This window comes from Micropterus dolomieu, linkage group LG21, assembly GCF_021292245.1.
Source record: "Micropterus dolomieu isolate WLL.071019.BEF.003 ecotype Adirondacks linkage group LG21, ASM2129224v1, whole genome shotgun sequence".
Lineage (NCBI taxonomy): Eukaryota > Metazoa > Chordata > Actinopteri > Centrarchiformes > Centrarchidae > Micropterus > Micropterus dolomieu.
The window spans coordinates 9,015,349-9,035,776 of record NC_060170.1 but is presented as its reverse complement, the minus strand read 5'-3'; the positions used below and the strand labels follow the sequence as shown (position 1 = coordinate 9,035,776).

The window sequence follows — 20,428 nt, the reverse complement described above, 5'->3', positions numbered from 1 at the left end:
CTGATTAATCTCCAGTTGATGTTGAAACTCCCCGTTTAAACAAAGATCGTCTTGCCACTGTGAATCTAATGCAAATGCTTTGTTTTCTGTTAACAGCTGTTAATGTTTGTAATTTTGTGAGCTCCTCAGCATGTCTTAATTGCTTATTGTGTCTCCTCCCAGCTGAGAATGGATATTAAGTCCCTTCTAATTACTGCTCTTAACAAACCGCTACTGTTAGGACACACAGTGCTGTCTTTCTCTGTCTGTGAGATTATCTAGCGTGGTTTATTGGCTAGCATTGCTGGGTGTTGCAATACTGGCTTTGAGCTAATTTGTCTTTGTAAGATGTGCCGACTTTTAACAAATATGACTAGCAATCCAGTCCTTCTGGGACGGTGAACATCTAGGCTTGATTTAACGCAGCCTATTCTCAGAGTGTGTGTCTGAGGTCTTTCACACTGAATCCGGAGCTCCAGTACTGCTGAAGAGTGTTTTATGTTTATTTAGACCCCTTTTGTTTTTTAGTTAGTTTACTACAGCAATATATATTCATTAATGTACCTAAAACAAATACAGAGTTTTAACATTTGGTCATTTTTTTGTCTAAGCTCAACAAGATGTATGATGAGTAAGAAAGCAGGTACAGGACTGGGGAAAAAAACAAATCAACAAGCTGGGCTATATAGCTGTTAGGTGTGATCATAAAGAATCTGATAAACATGCTACTCGATTGAGTTATGAGTTAAACCTAAATTGATGCCATAACCAGTAGAGGTGGTGCAGCAGAGGAGCTTACAAAATGTAGAGAAACCTCAGCTATTCATATATTGGGAGATAAAACAAGCAACAAAATATTAAAGTAAGCATGCAGCAGCAAAGAAAGAACAAGAAATGAAGGCTATTGAGTTATTTGTTCCATTCAAAAAACACAAGAGGAGGTACTGTATGGTACCATCATCTACACTCTAGGCACTGGTACAGGAGTGAATAGATCACTATAGACTACAGCCATGATGTGAAAATGAGTGAGTGTTTTTCTTCCACCATGTTCAGGAGAAAACAAGTTTACTAACTGCAGCCAAACTCACACGATTTAAACTAGTGGTGAGTTCCCCATCCTAGATGTTGGATTATAAAAGTCATCCTATCTGTCAAATGCAGCGTATAACATTGCATCACCCACATCAGCCTTTCCTGTCTGACTTCACAGACAGCATGACCATGTCCATGGAGGGCTTTGGTCCCGACAGCGTCTTTGCCACACCTGCGGAGGACAACGGCCAGTACCGCATCAGCCGCAGCCTCGTGCGCTCCGCCGAGGGCAGCACGGTACCCCTCACCCGAGTCAAGTGCCTGGTGTCCATGACAACGCCCCATGACATACGCCTGCACGGATCGTCCGTCACACCTGCATTTGTCGAGTTTGACACCTCGCTGGAGGGCTTCGGGTTAGTCAGCATGAACCTTTTTTTTTTTTTTTCTCATTGGGAAAGGGGATGGGTCACATGTTCCTCACACACAGTCCTCATGTGAACTACGCTACAAGGAAATGTGAATAATTTATACTCAGTTAGCCTGATCACAGAGTTCCCCTCTCCACACATTAGAAATTGCGTTTCATAAGGAAACTTGTTCCGTTTTCGCCATTGCTGTTGCAGTTTGTACTGCATTCTGGCCTTTTGTAGACCTCTTATTCTGCCACAAAGAAACCCTCTTACTTCAACAAACAGGATGTATATATAAGAGCAGTTGCTGAAATGGGATTTGTAATAATTATATTTATATATTATATATTATTATTATTATTATTATATTATATATTAACATATAACATACTATCTTAGATCTTATACGTTCACCAACATTTTCCTATTTTCACATGCTGCAGGCACAGAGCAACATTCGCATCGAGTTAGAGTGATAATTCTCTGGGTTTGTCACTTCAAACAACACCTTTATGTTTTCCAATCATTACATCCACTAATTTTATCCATTGTAAAATAAGAAGGTCTTTTGATTGAACACCGAAAGTGCTATTTTGCTATTTGATTTCGGTGGCCGAACATTCGGTGCATCCCTAGAAATATTTATATGAGGACCTTTAATTATGTTCATTTTCAGGTTTATAATTTTATTTAGGGGTTGTACTGGAATAAAAACTTCAAAAAACACCATATTTGTCATACTGTGCATTGCTGCAACACCTCTTCTCATTCTGTGTGTTGAACAATCCGTTTAAAAGCTACAGAGTGAGGCATCGCACTTCAATTTGATCTTTGTTTGGAGTTGCACATGCACAATACCTAGTTAAGGGCTACTAGCCAATTAGAAGCAGAGTAGGGTGGATCCTGACAAGCAGGTAAACATGCCTTTGGTTCAGCTTTGCAACCTAGACTGGAGCAAGAATTTCAGGATGGTAATTAGTTATTAGTAACTAATTAGTAACTGTAATGTAAAAAAATGTATAATACATGGATGCTTGAGTGTTTAAACTGCCCCTCAGTGTCTGTTGTTGTGATTTTTGTCTTCATCGTCTCCGTCAGAACTCGGGGAATGGGCCAGTCCTCATTATATGCTTTTAGAAGTGCTCTGGCAGCAACAGATGTTGCCAGTCTTTTGTAAACCACTTTTCTTTAAATCTTTCTCTTTATAGATCAATTGTCCTCGCTAGTGACACACACCTCAGGGTGCCACATGTTGTTTTCCCTGCAATTAAACTGGTTGTGTGTTTTTAGCCTCTCTGCAGCACCTGCAACTGTCTCAGCAGGAGATTTTTTATTATTGTTATTCGCCTCCAGTAGGGGAGCCGCGCATACAAATAGGCTTATTTTCCGCCTTTCATACAAAACCCTTTGTCGTGCTTTGCGCGTGCTGCTGCTGACGGGCTCTGCTGCGCCCTATTAGCCGTGCCGTGACTATTGGGGTCAGTGGAAATGATGGTGTGTGGGATGTGACCTTGGCAATCCGCCCACACACTTTTACCAGCACATACATGACAAACATGTTACACTGACACACTATAAACAAGTGTTAATCATTAATATTCATGAGGATACATGTTTAAGAAAAAGGGAGATGTCTTGCAAAAGGTCATTGTAGAGCTTTTCTGTCAGTTAAGCGGCAAAATGGCAAAGGTTATTTCCTGTTATTACCTGACCAGCATTTAATTACTAGGTAGCATCAGTCTGATTGATACGTATTATGCTGTTATAGACGAAAGCAGATATGCGATGAATTACACAGATTTGTATTGTTAAAAAAATCTTCAGTCCTCATTGGTTTTTCAAATACAGTTCCAGTACACACTAGACACATTGTATAGTGTCTTTTGATATGCCAGATTTACCTTTCAGACATAGAATATTTTGTTGTCTACGTACAGTAGATGGGACGTGCCAAATAAAATTGATAAAATTACTGCTACTCTGGAGCTGGGAGATGGAACAGTGGAATATTTAAATGCAGCAACCACATCTTTTGACCCAAATCTCACAGTCTTCATCAGTGGATAGCGTTTGTTCAGGTCATGAGCTTCAGAAAAAAATAGAAAAGTGGACGTTGAGTTTTTGAGTGGACGTTTTGAGAATGATTTGGTCAAACAAGTTTTTCCTCAAAGTCAAGAATGAACTTTCACACTCCGTAAAATGCAATCTGTGGTATAATCTTTGTCGTATATCCATTGATTTGGGGTGCATAAGTATAGTGTGAATCGTAAAGCAACTAGAGGAAACTGTCAATTCTGTTTCTTTTGGCGGCCCCTGTTGACAATACTGCCCCAGTATCACGTCAAAAATGATATTCTCTGTAGAACAATCTCCTCTTGCTTCCTTTTAACCGGCTGACATGCTACTCACTGCTGAACTTTGCCTGGGAAAAAGTAAACGGGCTCTTCTGGTTTGCGTGCTGTAAACTGTTTTGTCTGATTTCACAGGGGATGGGGCTCAGTGTCATTAAGAATGAATGTATAGAAATAATAGCCAATATTTTCTTGTTGATAGTCTTGTTTGTTTATGTCGGTCATATATAGGTCATCACTATTAAAGTGAGATGGTTTCATAACCAGTTTAAAAACTCCTTGTAGTACATATACGGTTCTATTAAGGCATTGGTATCCGGCGCTAGTGTTAAAGAAAAACGTTAATCGTCACCTCCTATGACTTAATATAAATATACACACAGTATACAGGTTTATCTACTCAAATACTGGACAGAACAGACTCCTATGGAACAAACATCTGTGATATATAGACTTCATCCGTTCTACTAGACCTAGTGAAGAATCTTTAATTAAAGATTTGAGTACCAAACAGCAAGATCAGTTGCTTTTGACTTACTACTTGTAGAAACCCCTCACCCACCCAATGACCATATTTCCTGGTCCATGATGTCTGTTTTCCTGCTTCTTTTGACTTTGCGTTCCATTTGACTCGTCGCAGCAGCCGCCCCAGAATAGAACATTGAGTTTCTCCAGAAAACACAGCAAAGCAGCAGCAGCGCACAGGCAACGAGGCACTGGCCCACTTTCTGCTCAGCATGAACAGAGGACAGGCGTGCGCACACACACACACACACACACACACACACACACACACACACACACACACACACACACACACACACACAGAGACTGCCCCTCCTTCCTCTCCCATCTGTCACCATGAAATATTGATGCCCCTGCTGCTATTAGGAATCACACATACATACACATACCCACTCTCTATCGTGCACAACATGCTTACACACACTCTTAGACACACCAATGCACACTCTCCAGCCAGCCATTTCACATGGGGCTTGGAAGATGCTGTCAGTGTGGGTGAAGGAAGGTGAAGTGAAAGTGAGTCCTTTTTCTTTTAAAGAATTAGGAAAACTGTATCTCATTCTGACTGGGGGGGAAAAAAAAAATTAGCATAGCAAGCCGGTGAAATCCCTCGAGTGTCTTTTATTTATTTATTTTTTCTCACTTTAACCTAATCAAGGTGATGACTAATGGAGGGAAAGACCACATACGTGTAGTTATATTGAAGCAGTGGGGTGGAGTGCTTGGATTGTCTGTTAAACAGAGGACCAGAGTGTCTGCCCTTGAGAAGTGTCCTTGAGTAAGTCATTGAATCCCTGCCAGCTTCAGTGATGCTGTCCTGTAGCTAACCCTGACTTCTGACCTTCCTGTCCAGGTGGAGACACAAAGAGAAAGCAAAAAATCTGTCTCTTTTCAAATGCATAATTTCTAGAGAGCTAATAAAAAGTGAATTATATGTAGAGCTGCAACTAATAATTATCTTGTTGATGAATGTAGTCTATGCACATAATCAAGTATTAATTATTATATAAAATGTTTGAAAATAGTAAGCGTTGCTTCTCTCAGTTCCCCGGGGCCCAGGGGGATGTCTTCAACTTTTTGTCAAAACCTAAAAAATATATTCCATTCACAATTAAATAAAATAGAGAAAAGCAACAAATTATCAGGTTTGAGAAGCTGAAGCTAGGGAATGGCTGGGAAAGGATAGGCTGCTTATAGTTTTTATTTTTCTTACTCTCAACAAATCCCATTAAAATCCCAAGACAATGAATTGATCTTATTAGTGGTAATTGTCTGTTTCCAAAGCCTGATTTATCATATTCCTCTGTGCTATAGAGCTCCATTGTTGTACAAAAAGTACTGTGAAATGCACTAATCCACAGCTGTTTTAGGGGATTGAGTCCCTTTTTAAACCTGACTAATTTTAAAAACAATGTTTTTAAAACGACATGGCTAGTTTTATGTATTTTGTTTATATGGTGTAGAAATCCTTGTCTGATGCTAGGCTACACGAGGAGCCCTTTTAGAATTGTGTTAATTTCCTCTGATTTGTACTGTCTTTGTTTTTCTTTCCTACAGAGAATTACATCATAAAAATGACCCAAGCCGTGCCCTCTTTTTAGATATTGGAAATGAGAAGGAATGGGATTGCAATTAGTTGGTTTGTGATAGAAATAGTTTTTAGTGCATACCTTTCAAAAAGTAATTTCCTTAGTTTCAAAATGAGATCAATTCATAAAGGGATACTGACACAAATGTATATTCTTTATTTCCTGTGTAGATATCTAGTTATTGTGATTCAGGCTCTCTGCTTTCAACAGCTGTCATCGAGGCTATCCTCCACTGTTTCTGGTTGAGCCCCTTCCCACATGTTGAGGTCTTTTTGTCTTTTAACAATGAAAAAAGCAAAACAAATCCCAATGATCATTTCCCAGAGCGCCAGTGTCTTCAGTGCTCGTTCAGGATGATTAGAGAGGAGAAAATGGCATTTTCACCGAGAGGCAGCGAGTCAGCAGAACGCCAACTCACAAGGCAAATTCTCTGTAATTTTGAGGAATGATTGACAGTAGTCCACAGTAGGAGTCCTTGAAAAACTGGATGACAGTGTATACAGAATTCAGTTTATCAAACAAAGTAAAGGTCCACTGTGTTAGAAAGAAGCTTAGGGGAGACTGTTGAACCTCTTATGTTTGATATCTATGTAGTTGTGTTTTTGCAGTTTATTGTCATTTTCACCAAGTACCTACGCTTATAGCACAAGGAGATGCAACCGACTGAGTACGAGCAGATTCCTTTTGAAAAACTAGCTTGAATATATGCTTTCATCCCGACTTTTTCCTGCTCTCATACATAATTAATCCTGGAGTATTAGGCAGTTGAAATTTCCATATTATTATACAAAGCGCTTGTGTCTCCAGCTCTTGAATTGACTGTTCTTCAGATGAGTTTTTCTAATAGTATATCTCGGGGATGGAGCCAGTAACTCAGTAATAATACAATAATAATGTATGCTGACAACATGTTTTGTATCAGTCATTAATATGTATTCTGGTGTCCTGTGCAGGTGCCTGTTTCTGCCCAGCCTGGCGCCCCACAACGCTCCCACCAACAATACCAACACCTCAGGTGTCAGCGATGGAGCAGTGCTGAGCGGGATGGGTACAGGTAAAAACAGCTTGAGTTCTCTGTTTCTTTATGTCGCAGTTGGATAATGTAGCACAGTTGGGATATGGAGACATGTTGACTAATTGCTGAACTAACAAGAAACATGTTAGCATTAGCCAGCCACCGTAGCCCACCAAGCTAGCTACTTGCCATGAGCGAAAAGTCCTTTCCTGTCATGAGCTACACTTTAGGCTAACTTGTCACTCTTATACAAAAATAAACAAAGTCCAGGTGAGACTTAAATCTAAATTAATAAAATAAATCAGTTAATTCAGGCATCTGTTTTTTTTATTTTCACGCATGTGAATAGACCAGAGAATAAAAATAATATAGCAGTAAAACATTTGCTTTGTTGAAAAGGATAAACAGAAGAAAAGTAACATTCAAACCAGGCCGGCGTACACTTGGCCATATTATGGCGCTAGCTCTTCAGGGGGGTCACATGCCCAACAGACGCTAGCTGTGACACAGCCCTTCAAAATAAAAGGACTGTGCCAGAAATACAGAAATGGAATGCTCTTCAAAATATGTTTTTCTTTTTTGATGACATTGACACACACAAATACACACGCTGGTGATCCACTCATAATAGACGCAGAGTATGACCCACCAGTAGAGAATCATAAGTTATTGCTAGTATCCATTAAGGGAAAACTACTAAATAGCCCATAAACAATGTTAAACCCCGGGTACAGGATCCCCCTGTTAGAAGCATTTTGAATTGATGTTTACCAGTGACATGGTGTTAAAATGTGACTTGTTGATTTGTTTTTTGAATTTAACTTGGCTTTTCATTTTCTTCAAAAGGGAGAACATTACATAACCATGACAAATATTTTAATAACAGAGTGGGATTTAACCACCAACAACAGCCAATTTCTCTTACATTGTTGTCGCCTCACCAGACAGTTTGAAAGACAACAAACTGTTAGTTGGCGAAATAAGTTTTTCTTTCCCCCATGGTATTAACATATTCCATCATTGTTTCAGAAATGATTACGAGATAAAAACATTTTTGTTGATTGATGATTGAAGTCTTCATTTGTCTTCCTGCTGCACATCCCACATGAAACACACACACATAAAAGACATCAAACACGTGATATACATCTTTGAACACTTGCATGCACATTTTGCCGCACACACCACTCACATCATTGTGTTTGGCTCATTACATCTGTACTGGTGTGTGTGTGTACACCATCTTCCTGATGACTTCTGTTGGTTTCCCCCAGTTCACCTGCGTTCCTGTTTGTCATCTTGATTTTCACTTTCTTTCTTTCTTTCTTCTTTGGGTTCAGGATTTCTTCATCTCACCCACAAAGAGTATATTTTTCTGATGTCTTCATGCAAAAATAAATTACAACACCCAAAACCCAAACAAGCAGCCGCTCTGATCTTCAGCTTTCAGGTTTCAGCTCTCTCAATGGTACTTAGATTCATATCTGCAGTTGCAACCCTCGTCTGTCCTTGGGCCTTTAGTTTATTGCCAACTGGTTATATAGTGTGTTTAAAACAAACCTGTTTGTTAGAAAATGCACCATTAAAAACACAGTTTTACCGTTAGAGGTTTTACATACGTCGCTATGACGTTATGGTTGATTTTCTAGTCTGTAACTTCATTTAGTATTTATGAAGCTCTCTTCTCCTCTCCTTTCCTCCCCTCTGCTCTCCTATTATTAATCGATCCCCCTCCTCATTCACTCATACATTACTATCATTTCTCCATCTGTTAGCCTATTCACCCACTCCCTCTGTACTCATCCACCCCACGTCCTCCTCTTGTGTTCTCCAGCCAGTCGCCCAACACTATTTATAGACCTCCCTCATTTTTTCCCTGTCACTCACATTTCCCTTTTCTCCGTCCTTTTTATCGCTCATCTTATTCTCCAACCCTCAATCCTTTTTTGTCTTTCTGCCTCCGTCCCTTTCTTATTCCTACTTTATATTTTTTTTCTTTCCCCCCCATTCCTCTCCCTATTGTCTCTTTACCCTCCTCTCCCTTTTTTTGCCTCATTTGTCTCAATCTCCGGACTTCCCCTCCTCCTTCCTTTCCTGCTTCCCTCTGCTATCCCCCTCCTGTCTGACCCATATCTTTGGATGACATCATCAAGAAGCTCATTCATCAAAATATCTCTGTCTGCTCAGGAAGTCATAGCACCTTTGTTGTATCAGCCATCTGCAAACTGATAAACATAAGAAATAGATGTGTTCCTTTAAGCCAGTTTTCATCACAGTGTCTTTGTTCTTGCTGCAGGTCCACTGCAACATTATAAACTTATTTTCCTGTAATCCAAGTCCTAAGAGTCCATGGTCAGCTCCACAGCTAAGAAATAATAATGGTACCAGTGTGCTTGCATTTAGCTTGTAGTTGGGTCTCTCCTCCAGTAAGGCCAAATATAAAAATCAATCCTTGATCATTTGGCTCCGAGCAGGTGATGGTGTTGTGCTAGCAGAGAGGGAATTGGGGTATTCTGGCTAATTCAAATTTGGTCCAGTCTGATAACCTGTTGAGTGACAGCCTGATCCTGCCAGTCTGCAATACCGTGAGGTTCATTTCTGCCATCAGGTTTAGCAGCTCAGTCCAATATAGTGTCACTTATTTTGACATGGCTCCGTATTTTTAGCTATTTTTTCTTGATGGCAGCACAAGATATTGTCTGCCTAATTCTGCCCTGAAGGCTGAGTTCAGATCCTTCCTATACGCTCAAATGTATTGTTCCGCAGTTGTGTCTGACAAGAAGCTATATTGAATAAATTAACTTGACATCATTTAGCATGGTTTGCCAGAGATAAATCACTGAAGCGAAATGATTGTGCAAAATACACTGAAAAGCCAGAAAAATGATGAATGACTGGTGAAAACTAATTTGTACAGGTGAGATAAGGTGACCCAAGGGGCTCACTGATGTATTCCACCTCAAAAGCAAAAAGTAAACATAATTTTCAAGATCATTAATAACATTAAGACAAATTGAGAGTGACTATATTACACAAAATAATTCAGACTGTGTTTCAGCAAACAGGGCTGTAAAATCAAATCTTTCCAGAAACGACCATTTCTCTGTAAATAAATGAAAATGTCCCATAGGGAAAACTTCTTCAGAGAGCCTTCAAATGGTGGAAACCCAATTTAGTGTACACGTCAATGGACCTGCAGGTAAATATGTAGAGAGAACGAATGTGTGTGTCTTATTTTGCACTGTTCAGTGTTGCAGTAGCAAAATTTAGGTTGTACCTCAGTCGGGTAAGTTCATGTTGTTTTGGAAATCGCAGAGCAAATTTTGTGCATCATTTCCTAAAATCCAGTGTAGGACGTTTTGTGCTAAATAGACAATGATACAGAATAGGCTGTACTTAAAATATTAAAGAAAATTGCACCTCCTCGTTTTTTCTTTCACCTCCAGGGGAGCGCTTGTTCCCTCCTCCGTCAGGCCTAAGCTACTCCACCTGGTTCTGCGTGGAGCGTTTCAGCACAGCCCCTCAGGCCCACCCGGTGCGCCTGCTGACCATTGTCCGTCGGGCCACGTCCTCAGAGCAGCACTATGTCTGCCTGGCAGTTGTGCTGTCTGCCAAAGATCGCTCGCTCACAGTCTCCACCAAGGAGGAGCTGCTGCAGACCTACTGTGAGTACAGCAGTAAAGTTGAACAACCTGTTTCATTTATTGCATCAGATTGTGTTTCTTTTTCTTTACACCAAATGATGTCCAATATATCAAACAAAAGTATTTCCTTATTAATATTGGTGGGTTTGGGACAGAGTAACAGGAACAGGCGGGTGGTAAAGTGGGAGAAGTCTGCATATCTAAAGTACCTTAGAAAGCTGTCCCTTGTGGGGTTTCAGTCACTAACCCAGAGTTAACGTTTTTACATCCGTCCAAGCCCTCTGACTCATCGACATTGCCCCCTTGCTTCCCTCTTCCTCCCCTCATCAAGCAGCGGACGAGTCGAGTGAAGAAGCCTCCTTCTATGAGATCCTGCCCTGCTGCGCTCGTTTCCGCTGCGGGGAGCTGATCGCTGAGGGCCAGTGGCACCACCTGGTGCTGGTCATGAGCAAAGGCATGCTGAAGAACAGCATGGCCACGCTGTACATCGACGGCCAGCTTATCAACACCGTCAAGGTAAAGTTATGGACTGAATGAGATCATGCGTGCACCACATCTCAGAAAAAGTCTTTCTCGGGCTACACGGCAAAACAAGTGAAAAGGGCATATCACAGATTCCTGAAACTTAAGAAAATGTGTCTGATCAACAGTCAATTATATACAACGTGACTACCAAATAGAGCAACTGAGAGTGAGTGGCCGTGTAGACTCTACCCATCCACAAACTTTGGTTGGGTGGCACACTTCTGATATAGATGATAGCAACAGCAAGCGAGTAAGTAAGTGGAATCAGTACCGCTTTGATAGGGAATACAGATATCTTACAGTTAGCGCAAAATGTTTTGAAAACTGACCACGATTTAGATAAAGAAGAAGCTGCCGAAAGACATTCCTAAACCGGGGTTTCAACAGTTGCCTTGCAGCACAGCAGTCAGCAGACTGTGATGTGGCTTGTGGTTTAGTGACTTTAGATTCCCCTGAGATTGGAGAGCAGAGCAGCGACACGGTTTTGGCAGACCGCAAGTCTCAGCTTCCCTCCAGCAACACTGATAACAACAGCTTCATTTCCTGCTGAGGTCGTCACACAGGAAACAACAAGCTGGTCATATGTATCCTATGTGTATTGTGTGCATGTAAGAGTGTTGTGGTTTTTTGTGAATGGGTGTCTTTAAAGCACAGAATTTTTCTGTGTATAAAGTCTCTTAAGGATCCCTTCATAGCAAAATAAAGAATTAGCTAATAACAACATCAAAGAGAGCTTCCGTTAATGACTTAATCAGCCCTCAAACTGATTTATGAATAATGTACAATGCTAGGAATGCTTTTGGATGATTATTATTATTATTGGATTGCTCTTATTATTCTGCAGTTACTCCAATATGTCCTCCTTCTGATCCAATTATGATAAAATGCTCAGATCACTGTGTGGCTGAGAGCTTCAGGTACTATTTCTGAATGTGATACTCCTAGTAGAAATTACTCATCTGCACCCCTACCTCCCCTTCCCTCTCCTCCAGCTTCACTACATCCACAGTGCGCCAGGCGGCTCCGGCTCCACCAACCCTCCTGTGTTGAGCACTGTGTACGGATATGTGGGGACGCCGCCAGCCCAGCGCCAGCTCTCCAGCCTGGTGTGGCGTCTGGGACCCAGCCACTTCCTGGAGGAGGTCCTGCCTGCCACCAGCGTCGCTGCCATCTATGAACTGGGACCCAACTACGTAGGCAGCTTCCAGGCCGTCTACCTGCCCTGTGAGTGGTCCTCTTGGTTTCATCTTACGGTGTGGTGTTCCATAAAAGCCTCTGCCCTCTTGTGCTGCCTTGTATAGTTTACTCATCAATTCTCATCTCTAAAGCCGTAGGTGACGCTGGAGAAACTAGCAAGGGACAGATGGATTTTAAAAGTGTCCAGCCAAAAAAATCCACCCCCCTCCCTTTAGGCCTCGCGCCAAAGCCACTCCCCCAAAACACACTTTCATACCTCCCTCGTCTGTCTTTTTATTGTCCCAGGTAAAGACTCAAAGACAGAGGTAGCACCTGCCTCCCCAGTGGCTTTGGTTCCAGAGGAGAAGGTGTCCTTCAGCCTCTATGCACTGTCTGTCTCTACTCTCACTGTGGCCAAGATCCGGAAAGTCTACAACAAACTGGACAGCAAAGCCATCGCCAAACAGGTCAGACACACCACTGCTCAGTAGAATGACAGTCACCATGCTAGGATTGTGTTCTTTGGGAACTTGTCAAAAGCAAGTATTGAGACTGAAAAAGTTAAATCACTGAGGTGATAAGGCAACATATAGACTGGAGCAACATTCACCTAATCATTAAATAACAACACAAATTCTACACACAATGGCTTTAAAAAAAAGGGATAATAAGTGTTTGCTATGCAGAGCTAAGATAGAATTATTGGTGAAACGTATGCTGGCTCCACTTCAAAGGGCTGTTTTTTTATACTTAAGAGTTATTTTCTTAAATGGGAATTATTTGGTTTATTTTCAAATATACTGTAAGATATATTGAGTTGTATTTAAGATTTAAGACATTGGAGACATAACTGAAAGTTCATTCTTCTTCAGAGTGCAAAAACATGGGTAGCTTTTGTAGATTTATTTATTTTTGCTTTCCTGAAAATCAATTTCAAATGTTGGGAACACTTGTTTTCGGTAGCAAATGTACTTTTTCTTAACTTTTAGTGAGGAGGCTGGAGTCTGACTGAGTGCTGTGAACTTACTGACTTTCATTACTTCATATCTGAGTGAAAACAGAAACGGCTCTTTCCCTCAGCCACAGTGCAGAGTGCAGCGATTTTTTTTCAATGCAGACCTTTAGCAAGGTGTGCAGAGAAGAAAGATGTATATCTTAAATAATAAATGCGCACATAAAAATGTTGTGGAGGTTTCTATTGCTCACTCTCTATTTATAAATGTTAGCATATACAGACACACATGAAGGTGCACACTGCATATTGGCAAAGGTCAAACTCGCTCCTCAAGAGAATATACTGGATATAATACATATAAATGCATTTATAGTGACTAACGCACCATCCTTTTATCCCACCAAAAGTGTATTTTTGAGCTCCAAATGAGCTCCCGACTCCACCCTTATCTCTCTCCCCACCTGTCAAGCTATTTCCCATCCTGCTCTGCTCTCCCTGCTAAGCCTCTGCTCACGGTGACTCATAGGAAGCAAACGGCAAAGAAGTGCGGAGGCAGCAGTTTTGTTTTAGAAAAAAAAGCAAACTAACATTATCACTTCTCATTAAAGCTAGGAAGATGCCTCATAAAGACCCTTTTCACTTTCTAAATTGGCCATCACGTTAAAATTAATCAATAAAGCTCCATAAATACAGCATTTTCATACAGAGCCTCTTTCTTTTCCTCCTGACTTGCTAAAGTTGTCCCATATTTCACTCTTACTGACTGAATAAAAGCATTTGAGAAAGTTCAGAGAAGACGGCAGCTTTCACTGCTAAATTCTTATGCCCCCTTCTTTCCATAATCTCTTCCCTCCCTCTTTAGCTCACTGTGTCCTCTCATGAAAATGCCACTCCGGTCAAGCTGATCCATAACGCTGCCGGCCACCTCAATGGACCAGCTCGTACCATTGGAGCCGGAGTCATTGGATATTTAGGTAAACATGTCTGTGAAACAACCCACAATACCAGCAACCCTCCTGTTTTAAACAATATTGCTGATATTGCTCATGGTCTCATGGGATTGGTTCTGTACGGTATTCTACTGCTTGTCAGAACCGGATTCCTTACTAGAAAAATATCTTACCTTGTTATGTCCATTAAACTGTTGTGTCTAGAAAAATATCAAAATTAGTATTTTATTCTTGAGCCCTTTTAGCATGATTTATGGCCCTTGTTTGAATGAAACTTGTTAATCCTTTTTACTGCAGTTACAGTGTGAGAAGAAGCTCATGGATGTCGCTTGATACTGTCATATTTATACTGCAGCTTCACTGAAGGAAAACACACCTTTCCTTTTTCTTTTTTTTACCCCCTCAGGGGTCCGTGCGTTTGTGCCCAAACCTGTGGCCACCAACCTGCAGTATGTGGGTGGGGCGGCCGCCATCTTGGGCCTGGTTGCCATGGCGTCAGATGTGGAGGGGCTGTATGCAGCTGTCAAAGCTTTGGTGTGTGTTGTAAAAAGCAACCCGTTGGCCAGTAAAGAGATGGAGCGCATTAAAGGCTACCAGGTTAGATACAATTCTACATTTTAATGCTGGTCACATAACAAGTTCTGAAATTCAGAATTTTGCTTTTGTCTGAAAATAGCAGGTAAACAAAAGCTCATTAGTTGATTAATATGGGCTTGGTGTGCTTAAAAAAAAATTTGTACAATGAAAAAACAGAAACATAATGTGACATTAATGCAATAAAATATGATGGTTAAAGTGGTTTTTGCTGTTGTCCATCACTTGCAGCTGTTGGCTATGCTGCTGAAGAAGAAGCGATCGCTGCTCAACAGCCACATCCTCCACCTCACCTTCTCTCTGGTGGGAACAGTTGACAGCGGCCACGAGACCTCCATCATTCCAAACTCCACCGCCTTCCAGGACCTGCTCTGTGACTTTGAGGTGAGGGGGTTTGTGCTGACAAATGAAAATACGAAGCCAGTAGATGCTGTACGAAATCAATTAATTAGATTCTACAGATTATTGCAGTCCAGCAGATGAAAGAACTTCAGTCTGCCATTTTGTCAGCAGACCAGCCATAAGCATCTTGTTCCACTTAAACCCTTATCTGGCTGATGAACAGTGAGAGTTGCAGGTATATTTTGGGATATACTGGCTGCTGTGACCTGATGAGAAGAAAAGTTTTCTACATGGTTGTTGAACCTTTAAGAAACTGGGCCACTCTGTGCCAAGATGCCACCTGTCCTTGCCAGTAGATTGAGGTGCCAAACACGACTTGTGTCGCAGAGGTCTCAGTTTGCTCCTTCTGCTCCTCAGGTCTGGCTCCACGCTCCCTACGAACTCCATCTGTCTCTGTTTGAGCACTTCATCGAACTGCTGACAGAATCCAGGCAAGTGTCAAAAGTTTTCTTTGGGATTTGCTCTGAATAAATGATTAAATAGCAATTATTCGACTGAAGAAGTTATTTGGCGCAATTGTTTAGTTTTTGATTTAATCTCAGCAAAGAAGCTAAACTCTGATCTAACTGTGTGTACCACGCTCTGTATTGAACAGTGAGGCGGCAAAAAATGCCAAACTGCTGAGGGAGTTTCAGCTGATCCCCAGACTGCTGCTGACCTTGAGAGACACCTCGCTGTCCCAGCCGACTGTAGCTGCCATCAGCAACGTGCTCAGTCTGCTGCTGCAGGGCTTCCCCAACCCATATGATCTGCTGCGGTAAACACATGTTCAGACGTACCTATCCGCAAGGAGTAAACTTGTTGTACATTTCACTCACGCAGGATAAAGTTATGATGGAATATGTAAAATACAAGAAGTGGGGAAGCTGTGCATGAATTATTTAGTTTTTACTGTGTGTTGACACTAAAAAAAGGAGAATGCAAAACAGAAACACAAACAAAAACGTTCCTTTTTGTGTTTCACCTCACAGGTTTGGCCAGTTCATCTCCTCTACTCTTCCCACATTTGCTGTTTGTGAGAAGTTTGTCGTCATGGAAATCAGTAATGAGGAGAAGATCGATGGAGGTAAGAATAAATTTAATACAGTAAGATTCTTGTTTATGTGGCCAAATGCTGGTAAATACAAAAGCAGGCGTTTTTAGTCCAGTTTTGGCTTGTAAAATAGATAAATATATGTTCAGGTCTTAGCCGTGCCAGCCTGTTTTTGCCAGTAGAATAAATAACTGATGGGACGGTTTCCTTGTGTTTCCAGGTAATGATGATGATTTCGGCGGTCTCCTGTCAGCCAACCTCATTCTTCTAAGAAACCGACTGCTGGACAACCTGCTCAGACTGCTCTTCACCACCAAAGAGAAATGCTCTGTCAACGCCCAGTAAGACAAAAGTCTCATTCCATATCTGCTTATCCTGAAAGCAGAATAACAAAACCAGCCATTAGTGTTTGCTAAATGTGACATTCACAATAATATCAAATGTGTAATGTGAATTTCCTGGAGACATTTTCACCACTAAAGCAAAGCTGCGCTGTTTTGTCTGCTTAACCTTTAACTTTGCTCAGTCTGCAGCCATTAATTAGAAAGCTAACACCAAAAGGAGTCTTAGATGGTTCTAAGAGCGCGTGCCCCTTGTGCAAGGTTGAGTCCTTAACTCAGACTGCATATAAGCAGTTATAGCAATAACGTTGGCTGTAGTTTTACGCCATTTGCTCTCTGTCTCCCCCTGCAGGGCATGTGAGGAGCTGGTGCGGACGCTGGGCTTTGATTGGCTCTTGATGTTCATGGAGGAACATCTTCACTCGAGCACGGTCACGGCAGCCCTGTGGATCCTGGTGGTGCTGCTCTCCAACCAGTCCATCCTGAACCGCTTCAAGGAGGGGCTGTGTGGTGGAGGCTGGCTGGACCACACCGACTCTGTCCTGACCAATAAGATCGGCACAGTGCTGGGTGAGCGCACGAGCCTCGGGTGGCGTCATGATGACCATCGTGGCGACAGTTAATTTAAACAAAAACTGCTCGAACTGATGTTTAAATTAAATTCTTTGAACTTGAACACTGACGTTCCCTCCGACAAGAGTCAGGAGTATGCAGTAATAATGTGCAGTGTGTGTTGTTATATGGCTCAGCAGACGCCTCTCCTCACTCTGGCAACGCTTTCCGTCGGAGCTGGCCTTCGTTCAGTAAACAGAAAGCTGCACAGTTTGTGCGGCGCACTGCCAGGGGTTTGTCCTTTCATTTTTTGCCTCCCTGCACTTCCTGCTGCTGCGACCATAGTCCCTCCTGAGCTCAATGGTTTTCAACCTCATCAGTTTGTCTTTTTAAGTATGTGCAGGTTTAAACTTGCATTATTGTAAACTTTTGCCTTGATCTGATGATCTTTATTTTCTCTTTGCAAGTCCTTTCAAGTCCAATTTAAACACATTTATGACATAAACAAAGAATATACTCACACCTTTGTATTATTTTTCTTACTTACTTTCATACTTCCTTAAAACTATGTTACAACCTGACCAATATAATCTTACCAACCTGCAGGTTGAGAACCAGTGACCTTGCTTATGACAACCACGCTTAGTAGTGACATGGCCTAACAGAGCGTCCTCTGCTGTAGCATTGTCAGAATGTGTGCTATCAGGTTGAAGTCCATAAGTTTTATTCAGATTAGGAGTTTGTGAAGCAGCTCAACCAAATCCTTATGTTGTAAGTTATTTTGTTAGTGCTCAGTTTCCAATTTAAATCCCGCCTGATGAGTTCAGTTAGAAGATTACAGTCCTCGGTTATTACTATAACCACCTCCTTGATAAACCCCATTTAATCCCAAACCATGTACAAAAGCTGTATTCCGAGTTGCCAGTAGGTGCCTTAGTCAGAGGTTGCATTTAGTCCCCACCTTCCTTAACGCTCCAACCCCCGTCTTTAGGCTTCAACGTGGGCCGCAGTGCCGGCGGGCGCTCCACAGTGCGGGAGATCAACCGGGACGCTTGCCACTTCCCAGGATTCCCTGTAATGCAGACACTGTTGCCTAAACACACCAACGTGCCGGAGCTCTACTTCCTGCTCATGGCGTTGTTCCTGCAGCAGCCAGTCACCGAGCTGCCAGACAGCCTGCAGGTACATGTTAGTATACCCAACCTTTTTCTTCTACTAATATTAATGCATCTGCTCAGCTTGCTTTTGATCTCAATTTTACTGAACAAATGATTGCAACTTTTCATCTTTTTTTCTCTAAAATCTGTGTATATGAAACTTAAATATTGAACTTTAATGTCTTTAAGATAGATTTAATTTCTTTCTCCTCCAAATAAACTTAATTTTTCAAAATAATTCTTCTTGGGGAGGGATTCAGCGAAAAATGGGGACATTTGCTAGATTTGAAGCATATACTGAAATTTGGAGTAGTCATATTTGCCAGCATAATGGTCTGTAAGAGCTTAGTAGCCATCAGAGTCTGAGTGTTATCCTCGTTCCGCTGCGAAGCTTCGACAGTGAGATTAACGGTTGAATCAGGCTCCACACACTGAAGCATCGAATCTTCGACTATTCGCGGTCATCCCTAATATTGAGGGTAATTTACGCTTGCAGCAGCTGTTACTTTGCCCACTTTTATCTGGCATGAATTACAACAAAGTACAAGAAAACAAATGCAGGTTGTTCAAGTGTAGTCACATATAATACTATTTAGTGTGTATATTACCCCAGTGTGTGTGCTTGTCTTTTCAGTTTGACCTGGACTCCATCTGGACGTTCATCTTTGGCATGCCGGCCTCCAGTGCGACAGTAGTTGCCTCCATCCACAATGTATCCACCGAGGCTGCCTTCCTGCTGCTGGCCATGCTGCGCAGCATGCTCAACCTGGTGAGAACCGCTGCTCAGCCTACGTTATAAAAAAAACATGTAAAGCTTGATTTTTGTAAACTAGTTTCTCTTTTTCTAATAGAAATCATATTTCAGCTGCCAGCGAGAGTCCCCTTATTCCATCAACAGAATTTACAGAATTATTACGTTTAATTTCTTGAGGACAAAATGCCTTTAAGATCAATATTCTAATTGCATAGTTAGGCTTAAGAGTAATCTGTTAACCTATTATTTGACTAATTGAATTGAACACCTTTTCCCAAAAGCAGATTACTTGTGAACACTCCTACACAGAGAGCTTATGTCGTGAGACGTCATGTTCATCAGTCCTTTTTAAGTGTTTTCTTATGTGGGATTTCCCTGCAGTTGCTGCCTGGATTCTTTAAAGGTGTCTTTTTAAGATCCATTAATCCAACAAAAATGATTCTGCGCACATGCTGTCTTCATCCTCATACTCAAGCTCACACCCGGGAGTTTCACAGTGAATCGCACAGTTCTCGCTGCTGGTTGCTGAGAAGCTTCACTCGACCTCCTGGGAACTAAGTGCCTCACTCATGCTGCTGAACGAGTCCCACGTCCTTTAGATTTTCCAAAGCAGTCTAAAATTTATGATCTGAAAACCTAGCACTTCCAATGCTTCTAAATATAAGGTTTGAATGAAACCGAAAGATTTATTCAGCGCTTGATTTGTTTTTGCTTTTTGTGTCGCTTTCCAGCCGTGGCAATCAGAGGAGGAAGGTTCCTGGCTGAGGGAGTACCCGGTCACCCTCATGCAGTTCTTTAGGTATCTTTACCACAACGTGCCTGACCTGGCGCCAATGTGGCACAGTCCTGACTTTCTCTGTGCCCTGGCAGCATCTGTCTTCCCTTTCAACATCAGGCCCTACTCTGAGATGGTAAGGCTGTACATTTTTCCCCGAAGTGAATCTGAAGCCAAATTAAATTGTGCACAGGTGAAGAAGCAACAGGATATCCATCATGATAATATTTACTGGTGACTACAAGGAAATGCAGCAACTTTAATACCTTACCTTCTTATACACAAATCTCTTGTCGTAATTCTTTCAAGAGCCAAAGGCATGAGGAGGTTTTGTTCCAAGATTGAGAGAATGGTGCTGAAATGGGGTTTAAAAGCAAAAAATCTCATCACCACAGCAACTAATCACATGGATTGATCAGTAACCTCATTAACCCACTGTAGCTATATTGTGGTTCTTGCCTATTAGGCAGTAAAAGCTGTAATTAATTTCCCCTTTGGAATCACCTTTTGGCACTGTAACCTTTACTGCTGCAGTTTCAAGTACAAATGTTTTTTCCGACTGTTAACTTAATAAGATAATTGTATATTCTATGGCCACACGATATGGTATAAAAAAATCATATTGTGAACTTTGCGATATGATATGATTCTCGATTAGTGGAT

At 41.5% G+C, this 20,428-nt stretch overlaps 1 protein-coding gene across 4 annotated transcripts in view; it reads left to right on the top strand.

Moving 5' to 3' along the window:
• wdfy3 (WD repeat and FYVE domain containing 3) overlaps window positions 1-20,428 on the top strand; it is a 108,634-nt gene that overhangs the window by 59,818 nt on the left and 28,388 nt on the right. For 2 of the 4 annotated variants that reach the window (XM_046034057.1, XM_046034059.1), the window contains exons 17-33: window positions 1,193-1,430; window positions 6,846-6,946; window positions 10,354-10,572; window positions 10,886-11,067; window positions 12,069-12,300; window positions 12,559-12,719; window positions 14,070-14,181; window positions 14,564-14,754; window positions 14,983-15,135; window positions 15,511-15,584; window positions 15,749-15,910; window positions 16,125-16,219; window positions 16,407-16,527; window positions 16,880-17,097; window positions 18,071-18,267; window positions 18,871-19,005; window positions 19,722-19,901. In XM_046034057.1, coding sequence (XP_045890013.1) covers window positions 1,193-1,430; window positions 6,846-6,946; window positions 10,354-10,572; window positions 10,886-11,067; window positions 12,069-12,300; window positions 12,559-12,719; window positions 14,070-14,181; window positions 14,564-14,754; window positions 14,983-15,135; window positions 15,511-15,584; window positions 15,749-15,910; window positions 16,125-16,219; window positions 16,407-16,527; window positions 16,880-17,097; window positions 18,071-18,267; window positions 18,871-19,005; window positions 19,722-19,901 — 2,771 coding nt within the window. Of the gene's footprint in view, window positions 1-1,192; window positions 1,431-6,845; window positions 6,947-10,353; window positions 10,573-10,882; window positions 11,068-12,068; window positions 12,301-12,558; window positions 12,720-14,069; window positions 14,182-14,563; window positions 14,755-14,982; window positions 15,136-15,510; window positions 15,585-15,748; window positions 15,911-16,124; window positions 16,220-16,406; window positions 16,528-16,879; window positions 17,098-18,070; window positions 18,268-18,870; window positions 19,006-19,721; window positions 19,902-20,428 lie in introns of all 4 variants that reach the window. The other 2 variants (XM_046034058.1, XM_046034056.1) reach the window with 2 other exon arrangements.